At 59.7% G+C, this 18,240-nt stretch overlaps 7 protein-coding genes across 7 annotated transcripts; 2 read left to right on the top strand and 5 right to left on the bottom strand.

Annotated features, from left to right (window-relative positions):
- Nucleotides 1-900: 900 nt before the first annotated feature.
- Nucleotides 901-2,917, bottom strand: GGTG_06480 (hypothetical protein). Its single transcript, XM_009224298.1, has 6 exons — nucleotides 2,381-2,917; nucleotides 2,232-2,297; nucleotides 1,607-2,155; nucleotides 1,420-1,509; nucleotides 1,311-1,344; nucleotides 901-1,219 (listed from the first exon to the last, which is right to left on the bottom strand). Exons 1-6 carry the CDS (start codon nucleotides 2,560-2,562, stop codon nucleotides 956-958), a joined length of 1,185 nt encoding a protein of 394 aa, XP_009222562.1. The 5' UTR covers nucleotides 2,563-2,917; the 3' UTR covers nucleotides 901-955.
- Nucleotides 2,918-3,458: 541 nt separating this feature from the next.
- GGTG_06481 (hypothetical protein) lies at nucleotides 3,459-3,855 on the bottom strand (the record flags this gene model as incomplete). The annotated part of the gene is made up of 1 exon (XM_009224299.1): nucleotides 3,459-3,855. Exon 1 carries the CDS (start codon nucleotides 3,660-3,662, stop codon nucleotides 3,459-3,461), a length of 204 nt encoding a protein of 67 aa, XP_009222563.1. The 5' UTR covers nucleotides 3,663-3,855.
- Nucleotides 3,856-4,184: 329 nt separating this feature from the next.
- On the bottom strand, nucleotides 4,185-6,521 carry GGTG_06482 (hypothetical protein). Its single transcript, XM_009224300.1, has 3 exons — nucleotides 6,165-6,521; nucleotides 5,001-5,934; nucleotides 4,185-4,897 (listed from the first exon to the last, which is right to left on the bottom strand). The coding sequence occupies exons 2-3, from the start codon at nucleotides 5,509-5,511 to the stop codon at nucleotides 4,686-4,688; spliced, it is 723 nt and encodes a 240-aa protein (XP_009222564.1). The 5' UTR covers nucleotides 5,512-5,934; nucleotides 6,165-6,521; the 3' UTR covers nucleotides 4,185-4,685.
- GGTG_06483 (hypothetical protein) lies at nucleotides 5,935-8,000 on the top strand (the record flags this gene model as incomplete). Its single annotated transcript, XM_009224301.1, has 4 exons — nucleotides 5,935-6,387; nucleotides 6,477-6,985; nucleotides 7,294-7,388; nucleotides 7,461-8,000. Exons 2-4 carry the CDS (start codon nucleotides 6,907-6,909, stop codon nucleotides 7,998-8,000), a joined length of 714 nt encoding a protein of 237 aa, XP_009222565.1. The 5' UTR covers nucleotides 5,935-6,387; nucleotides 6,477-6,906.
- An 888-nt stretch (nucleotides 8,001-8,888) lies between these two features.
- On the top strand, nucleotides 8,889-10,225 carry GGTG_06484 (WSC domain-containing protein; the record flags this gene model as incomplete). Its single annotated transcript, XM_009224302.1, has 1 exon — nucleotides 8,889-10,225. One exon carries the CDS (start codon nucleotides 8,889-8,891, stop codon nucleotides 10,089-10,091), a length of 1,203 nt encoding a protein of 400 aa, XP_009222566.1. The 3' UTR covers nucleotides 10,092-10,225.
- On the bottom strand, nucleotides 9,835-11,703 carry GGTG_06485 (hypothetical protein). The gene has a single exon (XM_009224303.1). The coding sequence runs from the start codon at nucleotides 11,495-11,497 to the stop codon at nucleotides 10,292-10,294; it is 1,206 nt and encodes a 401-aa protein (XP_009222567.1). The 5' UTR covers nucleotides 11,498-11,703; the 3' UTR covers nucleotides 9,835-10,291.
- On the bottom strand, nucleotides 11,629-17,339 carry GGTG_06486 (hypothetical protein). The gene has a single exon (XM_009224304.1). The coding sequence runs from the start codon at nucleotides 16,780-16,782 to the stop codon at nucleotides 11,866-11,868; it is 4,917 nt and encodes a 1,638-aa protein (XP_009222568.1). The 5' UTR covers nucleotides 16,783-17,339; the 3' UTR covers nucleotides 11,629-11,865.
- Nucleotides 17,340-18,240: the final 901 nt, after the last annotated feature.

Below are 18,240 nucleotides of genomic sequence, written 5' to 3' on the forward strand. Positions count from 1 at the left end.
CTCAAAGCAGAAAGACGGGCAACCTGAGGAAGCTCCCGACGCTGCAGATCAGCCCAGGAGCATTGAGAGGGGCTGGGCGAGCTGCAGCTGGGGTTGTCTCGTTCGAGCTCGCTGTTTCTATTTTTGGCCGGCTCGGGACAGCTCTGGGGTCTTGCACAGCCCGCCCTCGAGGCTCAGACCAGCTCTGGTGGTGGGCTTGGCGCTAGCGCTAATAAGCGACGAACGTCGAGGGCGGAAAATCTCCATCGTGCCTCGCCCTAAGCCACACCGCCTCGCGGCAATTATTGCCGGTGGCGACGTGACAGCTGCGCGGAGAACGCGGTCTCGAAGTCGGCGTGCTGGGCCGGACTGGGCCGCTCTAGCCTCGGGGATAAATGCACATCTAACTACCTAGGTACTTAGGTAGGTATTTTGGAAGGCTAATTAGCCCAATGACGAGAACGAGACCGGGTCGGGCCCTCCCACACGCTGCAGATGTGGTTATAGTGTTCGGGAATCTGACCGACCATATGCTTTTTTTCGGAAGCTCGTCGGGTTATCCCCCGTACGAGTGTGCTGCGGAAGGAACGTTCATATGTACGGGGCGCCATAAGTATAAATAGAAAGTCAAGGCATTATGTGTATCTTGGTTCTCGGCAACGCTACTATGCAAACATGCTCCCGCTTCCTGCCAGCGTCGCTTCAAAGCGTGATCTCGACCGACCCGTCCGGCTTCATGCATTTTTGTATGCCGTACCGAGGCACGGCCACCCTGTGATCCAGTCAGGTCAGCATTGTCGCTCGCTCTGGTTTATTGCGAGCCTTCAAGATCTGGGATCACGAGGTGACACCGGTTCGCTCTCCCGGCTTCGCAAGCGGCCGCAGCTTGCCAGGAAACCTAGCCGGGGCATCGCCTGCAGAGGATCCCCTGCCATAGGCCTCGGGCGATTTTGTGGAAAGGGAGGGCGCTTTGAACTTACGTGTATTCCCAAGTACCAGTGACAGAGGTCTTGATCGTGTCCATGTACCGCTGCAGCTCGTCCTGCAGACCGTGCTTCCCACTCTTGTCGCTGCCGCCGGCCTCCTCTCGAGCTGCCATCCGTGCCAGCGCACTCGCTGCCGCCTCGAATCGCTGTCGGGATGCCATCAGCTCCGAACAGAGGGACTCGATAATGGCCTCCAGGGACTTGTTTTCGTGGTGGTACATGACCGGCACTAGATTGATCATGGCTAGGGTGGCCTAGTTCAATGGGCAAATCTCACGTTAGCCGTGCGAACTGTCGCCCTTTCTTTCCAACAGCCCTAGACCAGTGTATGGGACGGATACCCACCATTTCTTTCTTGAGTGAGAGGACGTCGTTGATTCTGCTCGTTGGGTTAGTCATTTCATTCCGCTTCCGATGACGGAGATGCCAATGCTGATGCCGACGGCTAACTGACATGATTATCCCCAAGTTCGCCTCGGTCATGATGACGCCCATCTCAGGAGTGTCCATGATGGCACTTGGGATGTTGGTCACTGTCGAGATCCTGTCGACATCGAAAAGAGCCTGTCAGATCATAGCCGTTCCAATGGCAAGCCGAGGGCAGGTGTAGAAGGGGCATTGAGCCATTGGTAAGTCCTTACTCTCCAACCAGGGCAAACATGCGAAACGCCGTCGTCCCCTGCCTGAACCTGAGGTAGTTCTCAGAGGTCGGGATGGAGCCCCGGATCCGCAGCTGCTGCTCCTCGGCGGTCGAGTCGATCCAGAACTTGATCTGGGAGTAGACGCGCTTGCGCTGCCTCTCGTCGAAGCGCGCGCAAAGCGCCTCGCCCAGGGGCTTGAAGAGGGCGCATCCGACGTTGGGCGGCGGGGGCGGCGGGGGCCTGGCGCCGATCCACGAGAGCGCGCGGTGCAGCGCGCGACGGCCTGCAAACAACGGCACGAACGATGACGACTGGGGAGGGGAGGGGTATGATGGCCAGGTCGGGAACTCGGACGGCGAGCAGGCGGCCAGCTCGAGGCCGAGCCAGTAGCGGCAGTAGGCGAGCGTCTGGGCCCGGAAGGCGCAGCCGCGTTCGTAGTCGCCCGCGAGGTCCTGCTCGCCCGTGTCGAACGTGTCGTCCCACACAAAGGCCCACACCGTGAGCAGGCCCATTGTGTGGAGGTCCTCCCAGGCTGCATCGGGGTGCCAGCTGAGGGTCGGGTGAGGCGGTTGTCAGTGTAATTTCATCCTTCCCCCCGACATAACTGGTTGAGGACCAGACTTACATGGATGCAAAGAGCGCAAAGTCGCTGTCGCTGAGCTTCTTCCTGTACCAGGCCTCGGGAACGGAACTGTAGTTGTCAAAAAAATCATTAGCCGAGGAGGTTTTGCGCGAAACCCTTCGCGGCGGAGAGACACCTGGTGTGCACTGTACCTGTCCAGCATGCCTTCCACAACATGCTTGAGTCGCACGTAGTGAGGGTTCACCCGGCCCGAAGGCCAGCCCTGCAGTATGTCGCCTAGCATGTTGGGGACGGCAATGGTGCGGCCGCGGAGCTCTTCGGCCAGCCTGGCATGGATGTCGGCCGGCGCGCCGGCAGTTTCTGAGCTGCCCATGATCCCTGGATGGTAATACGACACTCCTAGTCTCGGTCTATATCTTGTGCGGCTGTGCGTCCTGAGGAGGAGTTGTGGGATGGGAAAGGTGTGCGAAGTGGGAGATTAATTGGGCCTGTCTTGAACTTTGTGTCCTCTGGGGGTTTATATCTGGCAACCTGCACCGGCCACGGAGATAGTAAAAGTTCGGACGACCCATGGGTCCTCCAAGGGCGACGTGGAGAGACAGATGCGGGCAGCCGAACTCCAGCACCCGCAGTATCGAGCGATCCACGGCCATTTCTCCTGGAATGGGGCTCTTCTAGCCAGAACCCGTTGGAGATCCGAGACTAGGATCGGGTCGGCTAGACAAGTGTTTCTGCTCTAGGGAGGGCGTAGACGGCGTAGTAAAGTACCTTCCCGAACTAGAACTCCTCCCAGAGCGTTGACCACGACAGACTCACCCTGGCAAGTGATTCGCCCGTCTGGTTTTGTCTTGGCATCCCTACGCTAACGGTCACAGGAGTCGTCACACTTATCAGTGACTGGGTTCTCGGAAAAAAGGGTCCGGGCGAGATTTTTTATTTCCCAGTTTATACATCTAGACGGGCTTGCTTGCCCCTGTACCCAGAGCGGCTCCTGTAAGGGCGAGATGCTCTCCAGCGAGTCTAGGTAACGCCGTGTTGGGGACGGCATGTAACCTGTCACGTTCCACAAAATTGGACGTCGAGCGATCCCGGGCGACAGTGAACCCGGTGAGCGAACATGTCCCCGGGCGGAAGCGCGGGAGTGCTGCTTTCGCACACTTCATTGTCCAATGCTGTGTCGCTCCGCTTGCCTGTCTCACGCGCTGGGGGGTACCCCCTCACCGCCGCCCGAGCCCCCTGGTTATGCTCTTGATGGTCAGACCCTGGAAGTCAGGGCTGTTTTGAGAAGCGATCTCCCTTTACGGCCGGCCGTCCACGGAATCTTGGCTGGAAGCCCGCGTAGTCGCCTGCTGAATAATTCCCCTCCATAATGGTGGATCGGGTATGCGCATACATCACCCTGGGTTGGGGGCTCCTGACGTTCCATTCTTGAAACTGTGGTTCGAACTTGTCCCAGAATTGCGAGCGGTCCATGATGCCCTCTGGATGACGGAAAGTGGCATGGCAAAGGCGCCTTGAGTTTGGGCGTAGATCTATGGAAAGATACTCCGAGTTGGGTAAGATGGGCAAGACAAGAATGCAGGAGCTAACCAATCAAGTGGACTAGCTCGTTCGCTGTCGCTCTCCCTCTCAAGTTTGAACCAGCGCAGTCGGCCATTTGGGGTTCGAGATATAAAAGTCACAAAATCCTAGTCGGCGAACTGGTTCCTGTATTGGGTAAGCTGACATCTGTTGGTGTTGAAATACGCCAAGTAGCCTACTTCTACGAGAGGATGCGGGGGATCAAGTGACAAGGACTGGCCGTGGGCACTGAACAAGACGAGAAAAGGAGTTTACACTGGCGGGCAAATCGGGCCCGGTCTGCGGTGGCGGATAAGCGGTGGACGGCAGCCGGAGGAGGTCTGCAGTCAACCGCGCATCAAAAGACAAAAAAGACCACACGAGAGCCCGAAGCCGCATAATCGACATAATCGAGTGTGACACATGTCGGTAGCCGCGGTGAGACACATGCAATATTCAGGCAAGGGAGCGGAAGACTGCCTTGGTTGGCCTTGAAAAGTAGAGAGTTGGGGAGAGAGCACCCGGTCAACGCCGCGTAATTATGGGAACCAAGTACAAAGAGGTGGCAAGTCGGAGATACCTCTAAATAACGCGCTATTCCTGCAAGGGCGTTAATGGGGGTAGGTGGGAACCTGACTGTCTAAGATTCTATAGCAAGGTAAAGAGGTATCGTGGGAGTATGTACGAGAATGGAACCCATGCGCCGTGAAGAGCAAGACAAGGATGGCAGATGCAGATGGAGCTGCTCACGTGAAGAGAGAACAGCGAGACGACCGCGACTCCCAGCACGGACAGGAAGACCGAGGAGGCGGCCGCACCGCCTATGCTCGACGACGCGCTTGACTCTTGGGCGTTGGCTAGCCGGCTGGCGTGCTCCTTGCGGGCGGTGGATGCCAGCCATTCGATCGTCTCGTTGGTGTAAAGCTCAAAGTAGTTCTAGTGGTGCTTGCCCTTGGCGTCCTCGGTCTCGACGGCCCAGATGGGGTCGCCCGCATTGCAGTAGTCGCGCGTGAGGTTGGCATACTGGCGCAGTCCCTCGAGGTGTTCGCCTTCGCGCGCTCGAACGCCGTCCAGATGCGATGCTCCTCCCACGTTGTAGGTTTCGTTGGCCGTGCGCTTGATGGACCCAAACATCAGGACTCCGGCGACTATGCATTGGTTTGGTGTCAGTTAGCATGCACTCCAAAGGCGCTAGGATGAGGCCCGCATATCCAGGGTGGCAGATGAGGAGAACTGGCGAGTGGGCTTTACCTTTGGAGCCTGGAACCTCGGCCCGCTTGAGACCAGGGCGTTCCGGTTGCACACATTCCCAGATGGGACCGCCGGTGCTGCCAAGGATATCGCCAACGACAGCTGTGCCTTGCGAGTACCCGACGAGCAGCAGGCTCGAGTTGGGGCACTTCTTGGCGTAATCGGTCATCTGACGCTGCTCGGCCTCGGCTCCCTTGGTGGCCGAAAGACACCAGGCGTCCTTGCCATCGGAGCTGGGATTGGCCGGATAGACGATGTCCTCGTAGCCACAGCCATCGCCGTGGAGCTCGGCGTCGGCGTCGGTGCACAACCTGGCTAGGAGCTTGTGGGCGCGGCCCGGGTAGGGCTCGTCGCTACCCCGGGCTACAAAGATGTGGAAGGGCTTGCAGTCTGTAGACGGCGTGACCCCAGGCAATGTGTCGGTCGTGTACTGGTTGCCCTCGTTGGGTTCGTCCTGTGCAAGCCCGAGGGCGGCCAGGGCTGATAGGAAGGCGAGGCAGGGCCAGAACATGGTTGTCGACTGCAGGGACTCCAGGCGATGTGCTAGCTGAAGGGGGGCGGGTGGTCTGGACGCATCGTTGGAATGGACGTAGAGAAGGCGGAAGTGACAAGATAAACACAGCCGGCGATAGGCATTGCCGAAAAAGGAGGGAAAAGGTGGCTAGACGAGGCCATGGCCATCTCCAGCATTGCCAGTGCCAACTTTCAAGGAGGAGATTTCGATGCTTGGCTGGCGGTGGTAGCCTTGGTTTTCGTGATAAGCGGCCCCGTCGCAGCAGTGCCGACTTGCCGATGCCCAGACAAAGGCTTCGAGAAGAGCTGGAGGAGGCACATGGACGTCATAGGCGCCGAGGCTGTGCTCTTTTGACAGCCCCGCCGTTCCATGGTGTCGTGTGGGGGAAATCTCGCTAAGCTTAATCCAAGCTCTGGGTCTCTTGCAACGCCCAAAGAAGTCAACCCGAGGCTCCAAACGCGATCGCTCCATGGTCAGCATCCTCAGCCGCTGTCCCTTGCAGCAGACACAAGCGTTGCGGCTCCTTCACTTTGGCCGCCACACTACCACTACCAGATCTAGGTTGCCCTATTCGGCAAGTTGGCACGCGATAATGGCCAGCAACGGCAGCCGGTACAAGCTCGTCTTCTTCACACCGCCCGTCGACTTACCCAAGGTAAAGGCCGCCATCTTCGAAACGGGCGCGGGCACAATTGGCGAATACACTCACTGCTGCTTTACCACGTCGGGAATGGGCCAGTTCAAGCCTGGCGCGGCTACCAACCCGCACATCGGGCAGACGCGCGGAGGCTTGGAGGAGGTTGCTAAGGAGAAGTGCGAGATTCTGTACAATGGCCGAGAGCAGACACGTTCGGCGGTTGAGGCGATGAAAAGGCGAGTCGAGTCCATTTGCTTGCTTGTGCCTCTGCTCGACTCCTGAATATTTGATGTGGTCGACTCGACTGACTCGCGTCGTGTCCCAGGGCCCATCCATACGGGGAGCCCGCGTACGAAGTGTACAAGCTGGAGGACTTTTAGCAAAACCAAGCCGACTGCGCCGCCTGTTGGCCGCCCTCGCGCCGTGTCCGGGTCGCTGCTCGACATGTCGCACTATTCCGGGACTGGGAATACCGAATGTAAATCGTCGCCGTTATAACAACATGTTTCTCGTTCGCCCTGACTGCTTTTGGGCTAAACCAACCACCAACAACCACTACCTTTGCCCACGCCGCAAAGGTTTGTTCCTGGCCCTTGCCGGTGACTTTCCTCTCTGTTGTGCTTGTATTTACTAGTCTCAGGACCACGCCCTCTCCGAGGTTTCCAAAGTATCGGCTACTGGGGTTGCCCGCTAACTGCAAGGCCTCAAATATCTCTGAAAAGTTTCACGTCTATAAACAGCTCTCGAAAACCCACATGGAGCCCTTCTCTCCACATCCCAAGCCGCTCTTTGGCGCGCGATCCGAGGCTTGCGCTGACTTTGAAGGCTTCACTGGTACGGCCAGGCATTTCACCCACAATAACCGCCGGAACTCGGCCGGGCTTCCTAGCCTGGTCGGGCGGGTTCACGATGCCGGCTCGGGCGAATGTTACAGCCCTATTTATAGCCAGCCGAGGATGGACGAAAGCAGCCTCTTTACATCCGAGCGGCGGGATTCCTGAGAGAAACGGCGGGCCGTGGCGGACTTGGACGATGATACGATTCAAGGCGGCTGGAACCTCGAGGCTCGGGTTCTCTAGGGTATAAAAGGGGCGGCATCGCGCTACCTTTTGCTTTCCATTGATACCAAGCCAGCCACCAAGCATCCGGCTTCCGCAACGGGCCCTGCTCCAATGCAACGAGCTCGATCTCCCTCGCTCAAGCCCAAGACAAAGATCAGCAGAGACTCCTCTCGACGGTACGAAAACTCCCTCCCGCATGAGCAACAGCCTCACAGAGCAAGAGACTGACCTTGTGGCCGTGCCTACAGCCCCTCCCCTCCAATTCAACATGCGTTTCATCATCATCACGGCCCTCGTCGCCTCGCGGCCGGCCCTGCCTTGGCCCTGACGGTCGACTCGCAGGCCATCCAGGAGTGCGGCGCCCTGGGCGCCATGGAGATACCCGAGGGCGAGGCGCACACCCGGAGAGCTACCGCAAGTGCAAGGAGCACCCGCTCTTGCTGCTGGCGGGCGGCATGCCCACGACGCCGAGCGAGGACGGCGACGTGATGGAGGCCGAGGCGGTTGCGCTAGAGGTGCGCGCCGCCGACGCCGCCGACGCTGGCCGCCGCGTCTTCGCGCGCGCGTGCGCGTGCCTCAAGAGCGGCTCCAACATCGGCTGCGAGAAGGACTACTGCTGGAAGGAGTGCGGCCGGAACCGCGAGTGGTGCTGGCTGGCCGACAACGGGGGCACGGGCGCGTGGACGACGTGCAGAAGCGCCTTCCACTGCGCCGGCAAGGCCATCGGCAGCGACAAGCGCGCCGACTGCAGCCGTGGCAACTGCGGTGCCCGCGGGTGCAGCTGCTAGGTTCCGTCATGGTTGCGGACGCGGTATTCTGAGCTGTGGTCGGGGGAATGTTAAACCCGACTAGTCTCATCTGGTTCTTGGTGTCTTGATCTAATAGCTAGATGGCCCCAACCTGCCCGTCTAGGTACCTATCTTGCCCTAGAGATATCTTCTTGAATATATTTAAAGTTGCGCCCTGTGCAGCACACAACTCGCTGTCTTCATACTTGGCTCCTCCTTGGATTTTACCTGATTTCATGCAGCTGCGCCTAAGTCCCCGATTCTCCTATATGGGCATGTTTGGTACGCGGATAAGGGGGCAAGCTAAAGCTTCTACAAACACGACATCCCGCCCCATCGTCGTACCCACACGACTGCGCCGCGTGGAAGAGCGTACTGCTTTTCTCGGTATGGAGCAAAATGCCGTCGAGCAAACAACCAACGACCGCCCGCGCCGCAAAGTTTGCCCCTAAAAGCACGCCAACAAAGAAAGTCCGGCAGTCATGCTTGCCCGCTTCTGATTGTTCTTATCGACATGCATGGGTCGTGTGTGCCAGGCGGGCTGTCCCCGTCATTGTCTCATCTGAGTCCTCGCCCTCCGTCCTCCTCCCCTCGTGGTCTCGTCCTTTGTTGGTCGGGCTCGCTTGCGTCACCGGACCACACGCTCGATTCTTTTAAATTCCCCAGGCCTTTGAGAAGACGCCACCGCAGGCTCTCCATTCCTTCTCTCCTGCACTTTGCTTTCTCCATGGACTGGGAACTCTACCCCTAACTGCCGAACCCCTGGCTTAGCCGACCACTGAATACAAACCAGCCACGCAAGACAAAAAGCCAGCAGCCTCCATCCCTAATCAGCATTCTCCCAGTAAACATCACTACCAAGACAGCAGACTCGAACGTCCATCTACCATGAGACTCCACGTTGCCAAACTAGCCGTCCTAGCCTGGGCAGCGGCCACCCTCCAACCGGCCGCCGCCTTCTGGGTGCTCAACTGCGGCAACCCCGTCGTCGTCGACCGCGTCGACCCCATCACCAGCCCGGGCCGGGTTCCCTCGGGCCACGTGCACACCGTCATGGGCGGCGACGCCTTCTCGTCGGCCATGACGTACGAGGACGCCCTCAACTCGAGCTGCACCTCGTGCGCCATCACGGCCGACCTGTCCAACTACTGGGCGCCCGCCCTCTACTTCCGCCACCAGGACGGCAGCTTCTCGTCCGTGTCCAACTCGGGCGGCATGCTCGTCTACTACCTGCAGCGCGAAGACGAGCGGGACCCGCAATACGAAAAGGGCATCGCCGCCTTCCCGCCCGGGTTCCGCATGATGGCCGGCGACCCCTGGGCGCGCCGGCTCGTCGTCGACGTCGGCGACAAGGAGGCCCAGGCCACGCTGCGCGCCCGCGCCATATCCTTCGCCTGCCTCGGCCTCCCCCCCGGGGACCACGGCCTGACGTCGTTCCTGCCCAACCGCAAGTGCCCGGGCGGCCTGCGCGTGCAGGTGTCGTTCCCGTCGTGCTGGGACGGCGTCGGGCTCGACTCGGCCGGCCACCGCGACCACGTCGCGTACCCGTCCGACATGGACAACGGCGTCTGCCCGCCCTCGCACCCGCGGCGGCTCATGTACCTCTTCTACGAGATCGTCTACCGCGCCGACGCCTTCGACGGCGAGTGGGGGCCCGAAGGGTCGGACCAGCCGTTTGTGTTCTCGCACGGCGACCAGACCGGGTTCGGGTACCACGGGGACTTTCTGAACGGCTGGGACACCAAGGTGCTGCAGGACGCTATCGACGGCTGCCGCGGCGACATCCGCGGCGCGGAGGACTGCCCCGCGCTCAGGGACCACGTGCAGCCCGTCGCCAAGATGAACAGGTGCACCAAGCAGCAGGAGTACAAGGAGAAGGTGCTGGGAGAGAGCCTGCCGAGCCTGCCGGGCTGCAACCCCGTGCAGACGGAGCATCCGGCCTCGCAGAGGACCTGCGATACACCGAGCAACGGCACAAGAGCCGTCCCCGGCGGAGAGAGTCAATCTTCGGCTAACAGCCGGGAGACGCCTCTGTTGGGTCGGCTGGTGAGGCGGCTTGGGGGTCTCGGTCGATGGAGATTGCCTTCATGAGAGTTGAGCTTCAGTTTCTAATACCGCTACCGGCAGGCTGGCGCAGGCGTGGTTCTGTAAATAGGGGGCCAAGACTGATAATATCGCTGATGGAAACAGCCTAGACGTGACATACGGGGTGAATAGAATTTGCCGTCTGTCTCGATCCAACTCGCTCTCTCGTTCCTGCCTGCTTGCCAAAAGGCAAAAATGTCAACAACCTAACCCAGCGGCCCATAAACCGCCTTCTCCTTATCCCTCATCAGCCCGACCATGAACCACTCCGTGACCCAAGCCGGCACCACGCTCCGAAGCAGTCCCACCTGGACCGCGTGCGCGGGCCAGGGCACCAGCTCCCTCTGACCCCTCCGTGCCGCCCTCCCCGCCGTTGCGACCACGGCCCGCGCGAACTCCCGGGCCCCCGGCGAGCCCGCCGCCGCCGCCGTGTTGCCCTGCGAGCTCACGTCGCCCGGCACCACGGCCACAAAGTCGACCGCCAAGCCGCCACCACCGGCCGCCGCCGCCATCTCGCGCGCCAGCGTCCGCGTCAGGCACAGCACGAACGCCTTGCTGGCCGAGTAGGCCGCCACGCCGGGTATGCCGATGACGCCGGCGGCCGACGCCACGTTGAGGACCAGGGCGCGCCGCCGACCACTATTACCACCACCACCACCACCACCACCACCACCGCCATCAGCGACGGCGGCAATGAGGGGCGGCAGCGCCATGCGCGTCAGCCGCAGCATGAAGCGCGCGTTGAGGTCCAGGATCGCGTCCGCCTCGTCCGCGCCGTACCCGTCGAGCCGCCGAAAGGCCGGGCCCCGCGGGGCCGGCTGCCCGCCCACGTTGTTGACGAGCACCGTGACGTTGAGCGCGCCGCCGAGGACGGGGCCGAGCAGCGCCCGCTCCATCTCGGCGTTGGTGGCGGCCGCCGCGTCCATGACGACGGTGCGGACCGGGTCGCGGGGGTCGCTGTCGCTGTCGCTGTCGCTGTCGCTGTCGCTGTCGTCGTCGCTATCGCTGTCGCTGGAAGAGGAAGACGACGAGGGGACGAAGCCGACCTCGGCTCGGATCGCGTCCGCCGCCGCCGAGAGCTCCTCGGACTTGTGGCCCAGCAGCACCACCCCGAACCCGAGCAGCGCCAGCTCGTGCGCGATACCGAGCCCGATCCCCGCCGACGCCCCCGTCACGAGCGCCCAGGCCTTTGGGCCCTTGCCGCCCTTGCCCTTGCCCTTGCCCTTGCCCTTGCCCTTGCCGTCATGGTAGTAGTCGCGAGTGAGAGGGATCTTGGGGAGGAGCCAGAGCGCTGAAAAGTCGCAGAGCTTGTAGCCGACGTAGGCCGCCGTGGCCAGCCCGATGGTCTGGAGGATGAACCCAGCGGCGGCGCCCGCCCTGATTGGATAAAGTTTGAAACCGACAGGCATCATGTTACCTGGGGAGCGGCCTGTCGCCAGCCAGCTCAGCTCCGGTCAGCTGTCATCCAAACTTGGATATGAGCCGAGTCAAAGATGAGAAAAAGAAGGAACGGCACGGAGTGAGGGGTTCATGAGCCTTTTATACATTTTTCATCGTTACATTGCGCCTATCAGCTACCTGCCCTTGAGAGGTCGGCATCTTCCTACCCAGTAAATGCCCGATCCTGATAATATTGAACAGGAGCCAGAAATACCAAACCCCGACCACTGATTGAACAGAAAACTCGCTTTCCATCGTCGCTTTCCCCCCCCCTTCAGATGCCAGAACATGACCTGATGACCCCTTCAAGTACATGCACGACACCACTCCCACCATCTCATCATCCTCGTGGACCCCAAATGTAGTCCCCAGTTTGCCGCCGGGGGACGCCATAATCGATCTGGTTCCGGCACAGCGGGCACGTGTTCTGCGCGCTGGACTGGAACCACTTGAGCAGGCACGAGCGGTGGAACAGGTTCTTGCACGTCCCGCACCGCTTGTCCGGCAGCCGCTTGTCCGATGACACGAGGCAGTAGCAGATGGCGCACTCGCTCTGGTCCTTCATCATGGCCACCACGTTGCGCCGGAACGTCGTGATGCCGTCGATCACGCTGCCGTGCGAGAAGGTGATGACGCCCTGGGTCGTCATGAGCCACGACTGCCACTTCTTTTCCGTGACCGCCACCCGGTTCACCGAAATCACCGAGACTGGGTCGAGCGGGTACGACTCGGGCATCTTGATCGCGATGGCTGCTTCTTCCTCGTCCACCTGATACCCCACCGTCACCTCGCGCGCGCTCTTGTTGGTCTTGATGATGAGCTCCTTCTCGTCGTCCTCGGGTGGCTCCTGCTCGTCATTCCACTTGACCACCTCGTCTATGGTGTGGGCGACGATGAGTGGCGAAAAGTATCGCCTGGTCCAGGCCTCGACCGCGATCCTCGTCTGCTTCGACCGGCACTCGATGTACCAAGACTTGACCAGTCCGGGCACGTACCTCAAAGCCAGGTAGTAGACGTGCACAAACAGCCAGTGCATGTTCAGCTCCTCTGTCTCCGCCTCGGCGAACTTCATGTCGTACGACATGATCCTATCGGCCGTGATGTGAGCCTTTTCGAGATTGAGGGGGCGTGCCACCGAGTGGCCGAGCACGTCGAAGGTGAGGTCCAACAAGGGACCGAGCGAGCCGGTGGCCTTGAGGTTCTCGTAGTACTCGCTTCTCAGCCTGAATGCCGCTGCGCCAAAGGCGTCAAATATCACCACCCAGGTGAGGAGATATCCGCGCACCGGCGTCGGGAACCCAGCAAGTAGCTCGTCGTGGAACGTTTCCAGAGTTGGCGGGTCCAGCAGCAGCGAGAGAAGCTCGGCCGGCAGGTGCGGCTTCGTCTTCTCCAAGAGAATCTCTTCCGAAAGCCGTGCTTGCTCGCTGGGAATCTTCCGGTGAAGAAGACCGAAGGCGGCTCGCTGTATGTCCCTCGATGTGGCGTCCATTAATCCGTAGATGCCTCCAAGGTCCTTTATGTGCTCCAGAGGTATTCGCTCCGTTTGTCTGCAGAGAAGAGCGTTGACCCGCTCGGCTGGCTGCGACGTCGCGCCGTCCTCGAGCATCAGAAGTCGGAGCAGCCCTTCAGTCTTGTCCCCGGTAAACGAGATGATGGCATCGGCAAGGTCGTCATTGGGCTCGTCGAAGCCCTCAACCAGGCTGACCAATTTCAGCGATGCGTGGACGTATGGCAGACGACGATCCTCCGTTTCTCTCGCGGCCTTGTCCCAAAGGTGGCGACAGAAACCGAGGGCCTTCTCCCAGTGTGATCCGTAGACATCCTTGACGCACGGGAAGAGGTGACCAAGAGCGCGACAGCACTCCGTGGCCATCTTGCTGCCGAGGACATCGGGATTGTCGAACCACGACGTGATCTGCCTGACAGCAAACACGAGACGGTTGTTGGCCACCGGTGGCCCGTCTGCGGCGTAGATGGGCATACAGGCGTTGAAGAGGATGAGATTCAGAAGCGTCTGGAGAGAGTCCGGGCTCTTGGCGTAGGCTATGTCGCTGACGAGGCGATTCAGCATCATGCCAACGGCTGCGGATGAAGCCAGCAGCTCTCCATACCCCGAGAGGATGGCTGCGCAGGGCAGAATCGTGGCAGGTGTCGCGCTCATGGTGGCTATGCTTGTGACCCACAACTCCTGCTGTGAGGCGCGGAAGCCATGTCGCTCGGTAAGCATCCGGAGGATCTGTGCCAGCGCCCGTGCACTATAGACCGCGAGGGGCGATAGCGTTTGGGACTGGCCGATGAGGACCTTTACCAGTTCCCCAACAACGCCCTCTTTAGCCGGGACTCCACTCTGGCCGGGATCTGCGGCAGCGATGGTGTCGTTGATGATCCTGCGCGTCGACGAGACCAGCTCCTCAGCCTCTGCCAACTCTTCTGGCTGAGAAAGGCTTGCCCATAGCCTGTTCTCTTCCAGAAGCACAATCTGATCGGCAACGACATACTCGACCAGAGAGAGTAGGCACAGGAGCTCCACCTGGAATTCCTTGGGCAGAGCGGTGATTTTGAGATCCGAAGTCAGAAGCTTGGTCGTGTAGACCGCCATCCGAGCCGGTACCGAGAGCCCTTTCCGGTCACGGGGATGGTAGTGATGCTCGCGTCGGTTCGCCGATCCCAGAAGGTAGACGCCTCCCATATCGCTGGTTAGCGACAGCGATGGGTTGAGGCTGCCGTCAAGGAAAAGGATGAGTTGGTCGATCCACGCCGTTGTGCTGGGGAAGAGATCCTCCAGGGAGACCCCTGGCATCTGAGCCATCTTTGAGGCTTGATCAACCAGAGTGTCGACCCCAAGAGATGCCGGGCTTGCCTCCTCGAGGTTCTGCTGGATTATCCTAACGAGTGGAGGTCCGCCGTCCGCATGAGGCTCCAGGAGAAGTCTCACTCGCTCGGATTGGCTCGAAAGCTTCTGATCCGAGATCTCGGCCATTGACAGCAGCTTGGCAACCAAGCCCAGATGCAAATCGCTGCTGTCTGAGAGCAGTGTTGGCTTCCGCTGGGCAACTATTTCGAGCGCCTTCAGAGGAACTTCAGCCTCCGTCACAGGTTGGCCCTCGAAGATCGCCCAGAGACCCTCGGCAGTCTCGCTGGCCACCTCTGGTGCGAGGATGTCGAATGTGAAGCATGCCTCGAATAGCTCCCAGCTGTGATTTGCTCCTCGTGCGCACTCCAGGCAGTTGCGTTTCAGGTAGTCCTGGAGCGACGACTGTTGGCGTGCGAGCGGCGCGAATGCTTTCTGAGACAGCAGCTTGGCCAAATAACGGGTCGACACCGCTTGGTCTGGATGGCTCAGGAGGGAGCCTATTATCGCAGACAAAGCTGATTTGCAATAATCGTCCCAGCCATCGAGGTTGAAAAGGGATGCGAGGAAGGAGAGAAGAAATGGCGCAGAATCCGATGATAGCATCGTCTCCAGCGTCGCTTGGCTGTCGGTCGGGAAGAGACGCTCGAGGTCGGGCATCACCTCTTCGCGCTTCAGCAGGAAGGGGCATTTGGAAAGTGCAGCATCAAGGACCGAAGCAGCTCCGAACAGCTTGTAGGTTCCGCGTATGAGAACCTGCATAGCACCGAGGAGGAGTTTTGCTGCTGCTGGCGATGTGATATCGACAGCCACTTCGGCAGCTTCTTTTGCGGTGTTTGAGCTGGTCCTCTCGTGAATGCCACCAACTACAGAGTAGAAGCGAGTACACTCGTCGGCCAGAGTCTTTTGAGCCTTTTCGAAGTCTTCCGGCGCTTCAGAAAGCGAGCTCTGCAGATTCTCGACAAGCTGGTCCGAGATGGTGTTCCAAATCTCCTTGGCGACCTGGGTGATGGTAGGGTCTGACAGGCTAGACAGCATGAGCGTGGCGCGAACCGCAACGGTCAGCTGGGTTGTGGAGCGACTGGCGACTCCTTCGGTATGCACGTAGTCTTCAATCAGGGGCTGTATGTACTTGGTGGCAAGGTCGGACCGCAACTCTCCAGATGCGAGTTTCGGGGACAGCCGCCTGAACACAGACAGGTACGTAGACCAAGCGTCAAGGGCGGCGGTGGCAGGCTCGCTCCGGTTCGAAATACCCGTCTTGATGGACTTGAGAGTATCCGCAGCAGTCTCTGGCGTGAGGTTCTCCTGGGGCATAACGGCGATGAGCTGATCAAGGAACTGCCAGAACATCGACGGTGCGGCGCTCCCCTGGGACCCCTTCTCCAGGAGGACACGGAGTCTCGGCAGTGAGGGCTTCTTGGTCCCCCAGATTTCTGGGTGAAGCTTTGTCAAGCTAGCCAAGACTTTGACCAGATCTGTCGCAGACCCGGTCTGATCGCTCTTGACAGCCTCCGAGACGAGGAGCTTCCCGACCTTGGGGATATGTGCATCAAGGGCGGCTTCTTGTGTCTCCAACGCCAGCGAGAGGAGCTGGTAGTACTGTCTCCTAACAAAGGAGTCTTGGGAGGTCGCGGCGTTCCAGACGGCATCCAAGGAGAAGAACCTGTCGTAATCCTCCTGGTTCTTCTGAATCTCGGAGACGTCCAGTCTCTGCAGCAGCGCCATGACGAGAGACAAGCCTCCGCTGAGAACCCTGTGGTACTTCGCTTCGGAATCGTCCTTGGTGGTCGAGCGCTCGTCGCTCAGGCTGTCGGGCGTCTCTTGAACGGCCTCGATGGCATACTCGAGAATCTGCGGCTGGCAACGCCTCCAGAACTGAAGTATCTTCTCGTCCGTGTTGAAGAGAGACTGTAGTGCGTCGGTGGCGGCGCGGGCAACGACGCGGTCTTTATCGTATGTGCCGGCAAGCCATGGGCCGACGATCTTGGGGATGCGCCTTTCCATGCGCTTCTTTGCCGACTTCACGAGATCGAGCAGCAAGGAGTGGGCGAGCTCGCGGACGCGACGAGAGTTGTCGACGGCGGCGCGTGGGTATATCTGGACCCACGCGTCCAGCACAGCATCCTCGACGCCATCGGGGGCTGAGGCAGGCGGCTGCTGCTGGGCGTGCGATACCAGCTCCTCGAGGGCGCGGGCCTTGGTGGTGCTGTCCTTCTTGAGCACGTTCTTGAGAGACACGGCGACGTTGGGGTCCGAGATGGAGGACAAGTTGGGCGGCTCAAAGAGGTACGAGAGACGGCTCCCACCTGCCGATGACGAAAATGCGCCGAAGGGGCTAGGGGAGTGGCTGGAGAAGCCCTTGGCGCCACCTGCGGCGCGCGACTTACCCGAGAACCTAGTCATATTTGCTGGGTGGTTGAAGGAAGGCTTGTGCTCTGGCAGATGTGCTGTTCGAGATGTGGTCTGGGACTCAAGTTTGATTTCGAGGTAATGTTGATGTTTTCACGACACTAGGATTCGGCCGTGGAATTGCGGCTGCTGTCGGCCAGTCCTATACATCGGTAAGGAGCTATCTCCGTTCGTCGAGCCGCTGGACCGTAACTCCGCAACCTTAAAGTTGACGCAGCGCCCGAGGCTGCAGAAAGTTCTTTTCTTCTTTCCCCTTGCGCGCCGTGGTTGACGATCTGAGGCGCAAACTGTGTTCAACGTGTCCAGCCTTGTGTGACGTGATTTGGTGGGGTAGCTTGGTGGAGTGGCTCTTGAATGCGCGTGCGGGCTTCGCTGAACAAAGGCCGCCGCGGGAACAAAGGGTGTGTTTATTAACTAGCAGCCGCCGCCGCGAAGCCAGAAGACAACTTCAAATCAAGGTACACTCATCGCGCCGTCTTCTATGTGTTTTTCCCTCAATTTATCATGAGGCTGAGAACACCCCTAGGCTCAGGCAGATGCGCGCATAGCAGCTCATTCTTGCTGAATGGCGGGGTCACCGCCGGTGACTCAGCCGGGTTGGGCGCTGTCGGTGTGGCTTGGAATTCCAGCGGCGAGGCGCAGTCATGGTTTTGATTTTCGTATTCACTTTTCCTAGTACCACTCCCACGATCACTTCAGGTTTGCCGATCTAGGCAACTAGGCGCCTTGTAAAGTCACTTTGCTCGGTCGGCTTGGTTGCCTCGTCCAAAAGTCTGACTCGGCGTCAGAGAATCAGGCATATGTTCCAGGTTGCGCTACCTCCCATGCAAGTGTTCCATTGGTTTCTCCGATGCGGATCGCCATTAGCGTGGAGGAGTCGAGTTCTTTCAACCGCCGAGCCGTGGCTTTTTTTTTTTTTTTTTTTTGGCTTTGAGAGCCCGAGCGAGAGGGAACAAAGCGGACCCATCACGCTAGCTCAAGGTTCCCGTCGGGCGATCGCCGTCGTGATCACATTCTCTCGGCGATAGAGCAGAGGCCACGGGTCACTCGGAGCTCACCTCGGCGCTCTGCTTCTCATTGTATGGTCAGCCAGTGTACCCGGAAGCGGTGGGCGATCGCTCTTTGGCTGGCACGCTGCCTGTGAAAAGTCGGGGTTGCTCCGCCATCCAGAGCCCTGCACGCTGTATCACCAACGAATGCACCCTATTGATCGACTTGGCCATAGGTACCAATGGGTGGACGCGGTTTCGTAAGTCGGCTAAAGCGGGCCGGCGGATGGCGCCATGTGTGTCCCCAAGGCCAAAGTGTCAAACACCGTCATCATGCCCAGATCAGGTCACACCCACGTCTCTCATTCCGACTCACCAGCGCTTACAGACACTAATGGTACATGGTGATACACACATGCCTTTATTCTGGATGCTGTGTACTAAAGTTAGCACACAGTAGATC

This window comes from Gaeumannomyces tritici (genome assembly GCF_000145635.1).
Source record: "Gaeumannomyces tritici R3-111a-1 unplaced genomic scaffold supercont2.3, whole genome shotgun sequence".
NCBI classification, from domain to species: domain Eukaryota; kingdom Fungi; phylum Ascomycota; class Sordariomycetes; order Magnaporthales; family Magnaporthaceae; genus Gaeumannomyces; species Gaeumannomyces tritici.

Excerpts from the sequence above, each read along its gene's own strand:
- GGTG_06480 (XM_009224298.1), bottom strand. The coding sequence starts at position 2,562 with ATGGGCAGCTCAGAAACTGCCGGCGCGCCGGCCGACATCCATGCCAGG. Across the intron at positions 1,510-1,606 it reads ATGTTTGCCCTGGTTGGAGA|GATCTCGACAGTGACCAACA; the intron begins GTAAGGACTTAC and ends CGATGTCGACAG. Across the intron at positions 1,220-1,310 it reads TCTCACTCAAGAAAGAAATG|GCCACCCTAGCCATGATCAA; the intron begins GTGGGTATCCGT and ends CCATTGAACTAG.
- GGTG_06485 (XM_009224303.1), bottom strand. The coding sequence starts at position 11,497 with ATGATGCCTGTCGGTTTCAAACTTTATCCAATCAGGGCGGGCGCCGCC.
- GGTG_06482 (XM_009224300.1), bottom strand. The coding sequence starts at position 5,511 with ATGTTCTGGCCCTGCCTCGCCTTCCTATCAGCCCTGGCCGCCCTCGGG. Across the intron at positions 4,898-5,000 it reads CGAGGTTCCAGGCTCCAAAG|TCGCCGGAGTCCTGATGTTT; the intron begins GTAAAGCCCACT and ends ACCAATGCATAG.
- GGTG_06486 (XM_009224304.1), bottom strand. The coding sequence starts at position 16,782 with ATGACTAGGTTCTCGGGTAAGTCGCGCGCCGCAGGTGGCGCCAAGGGC.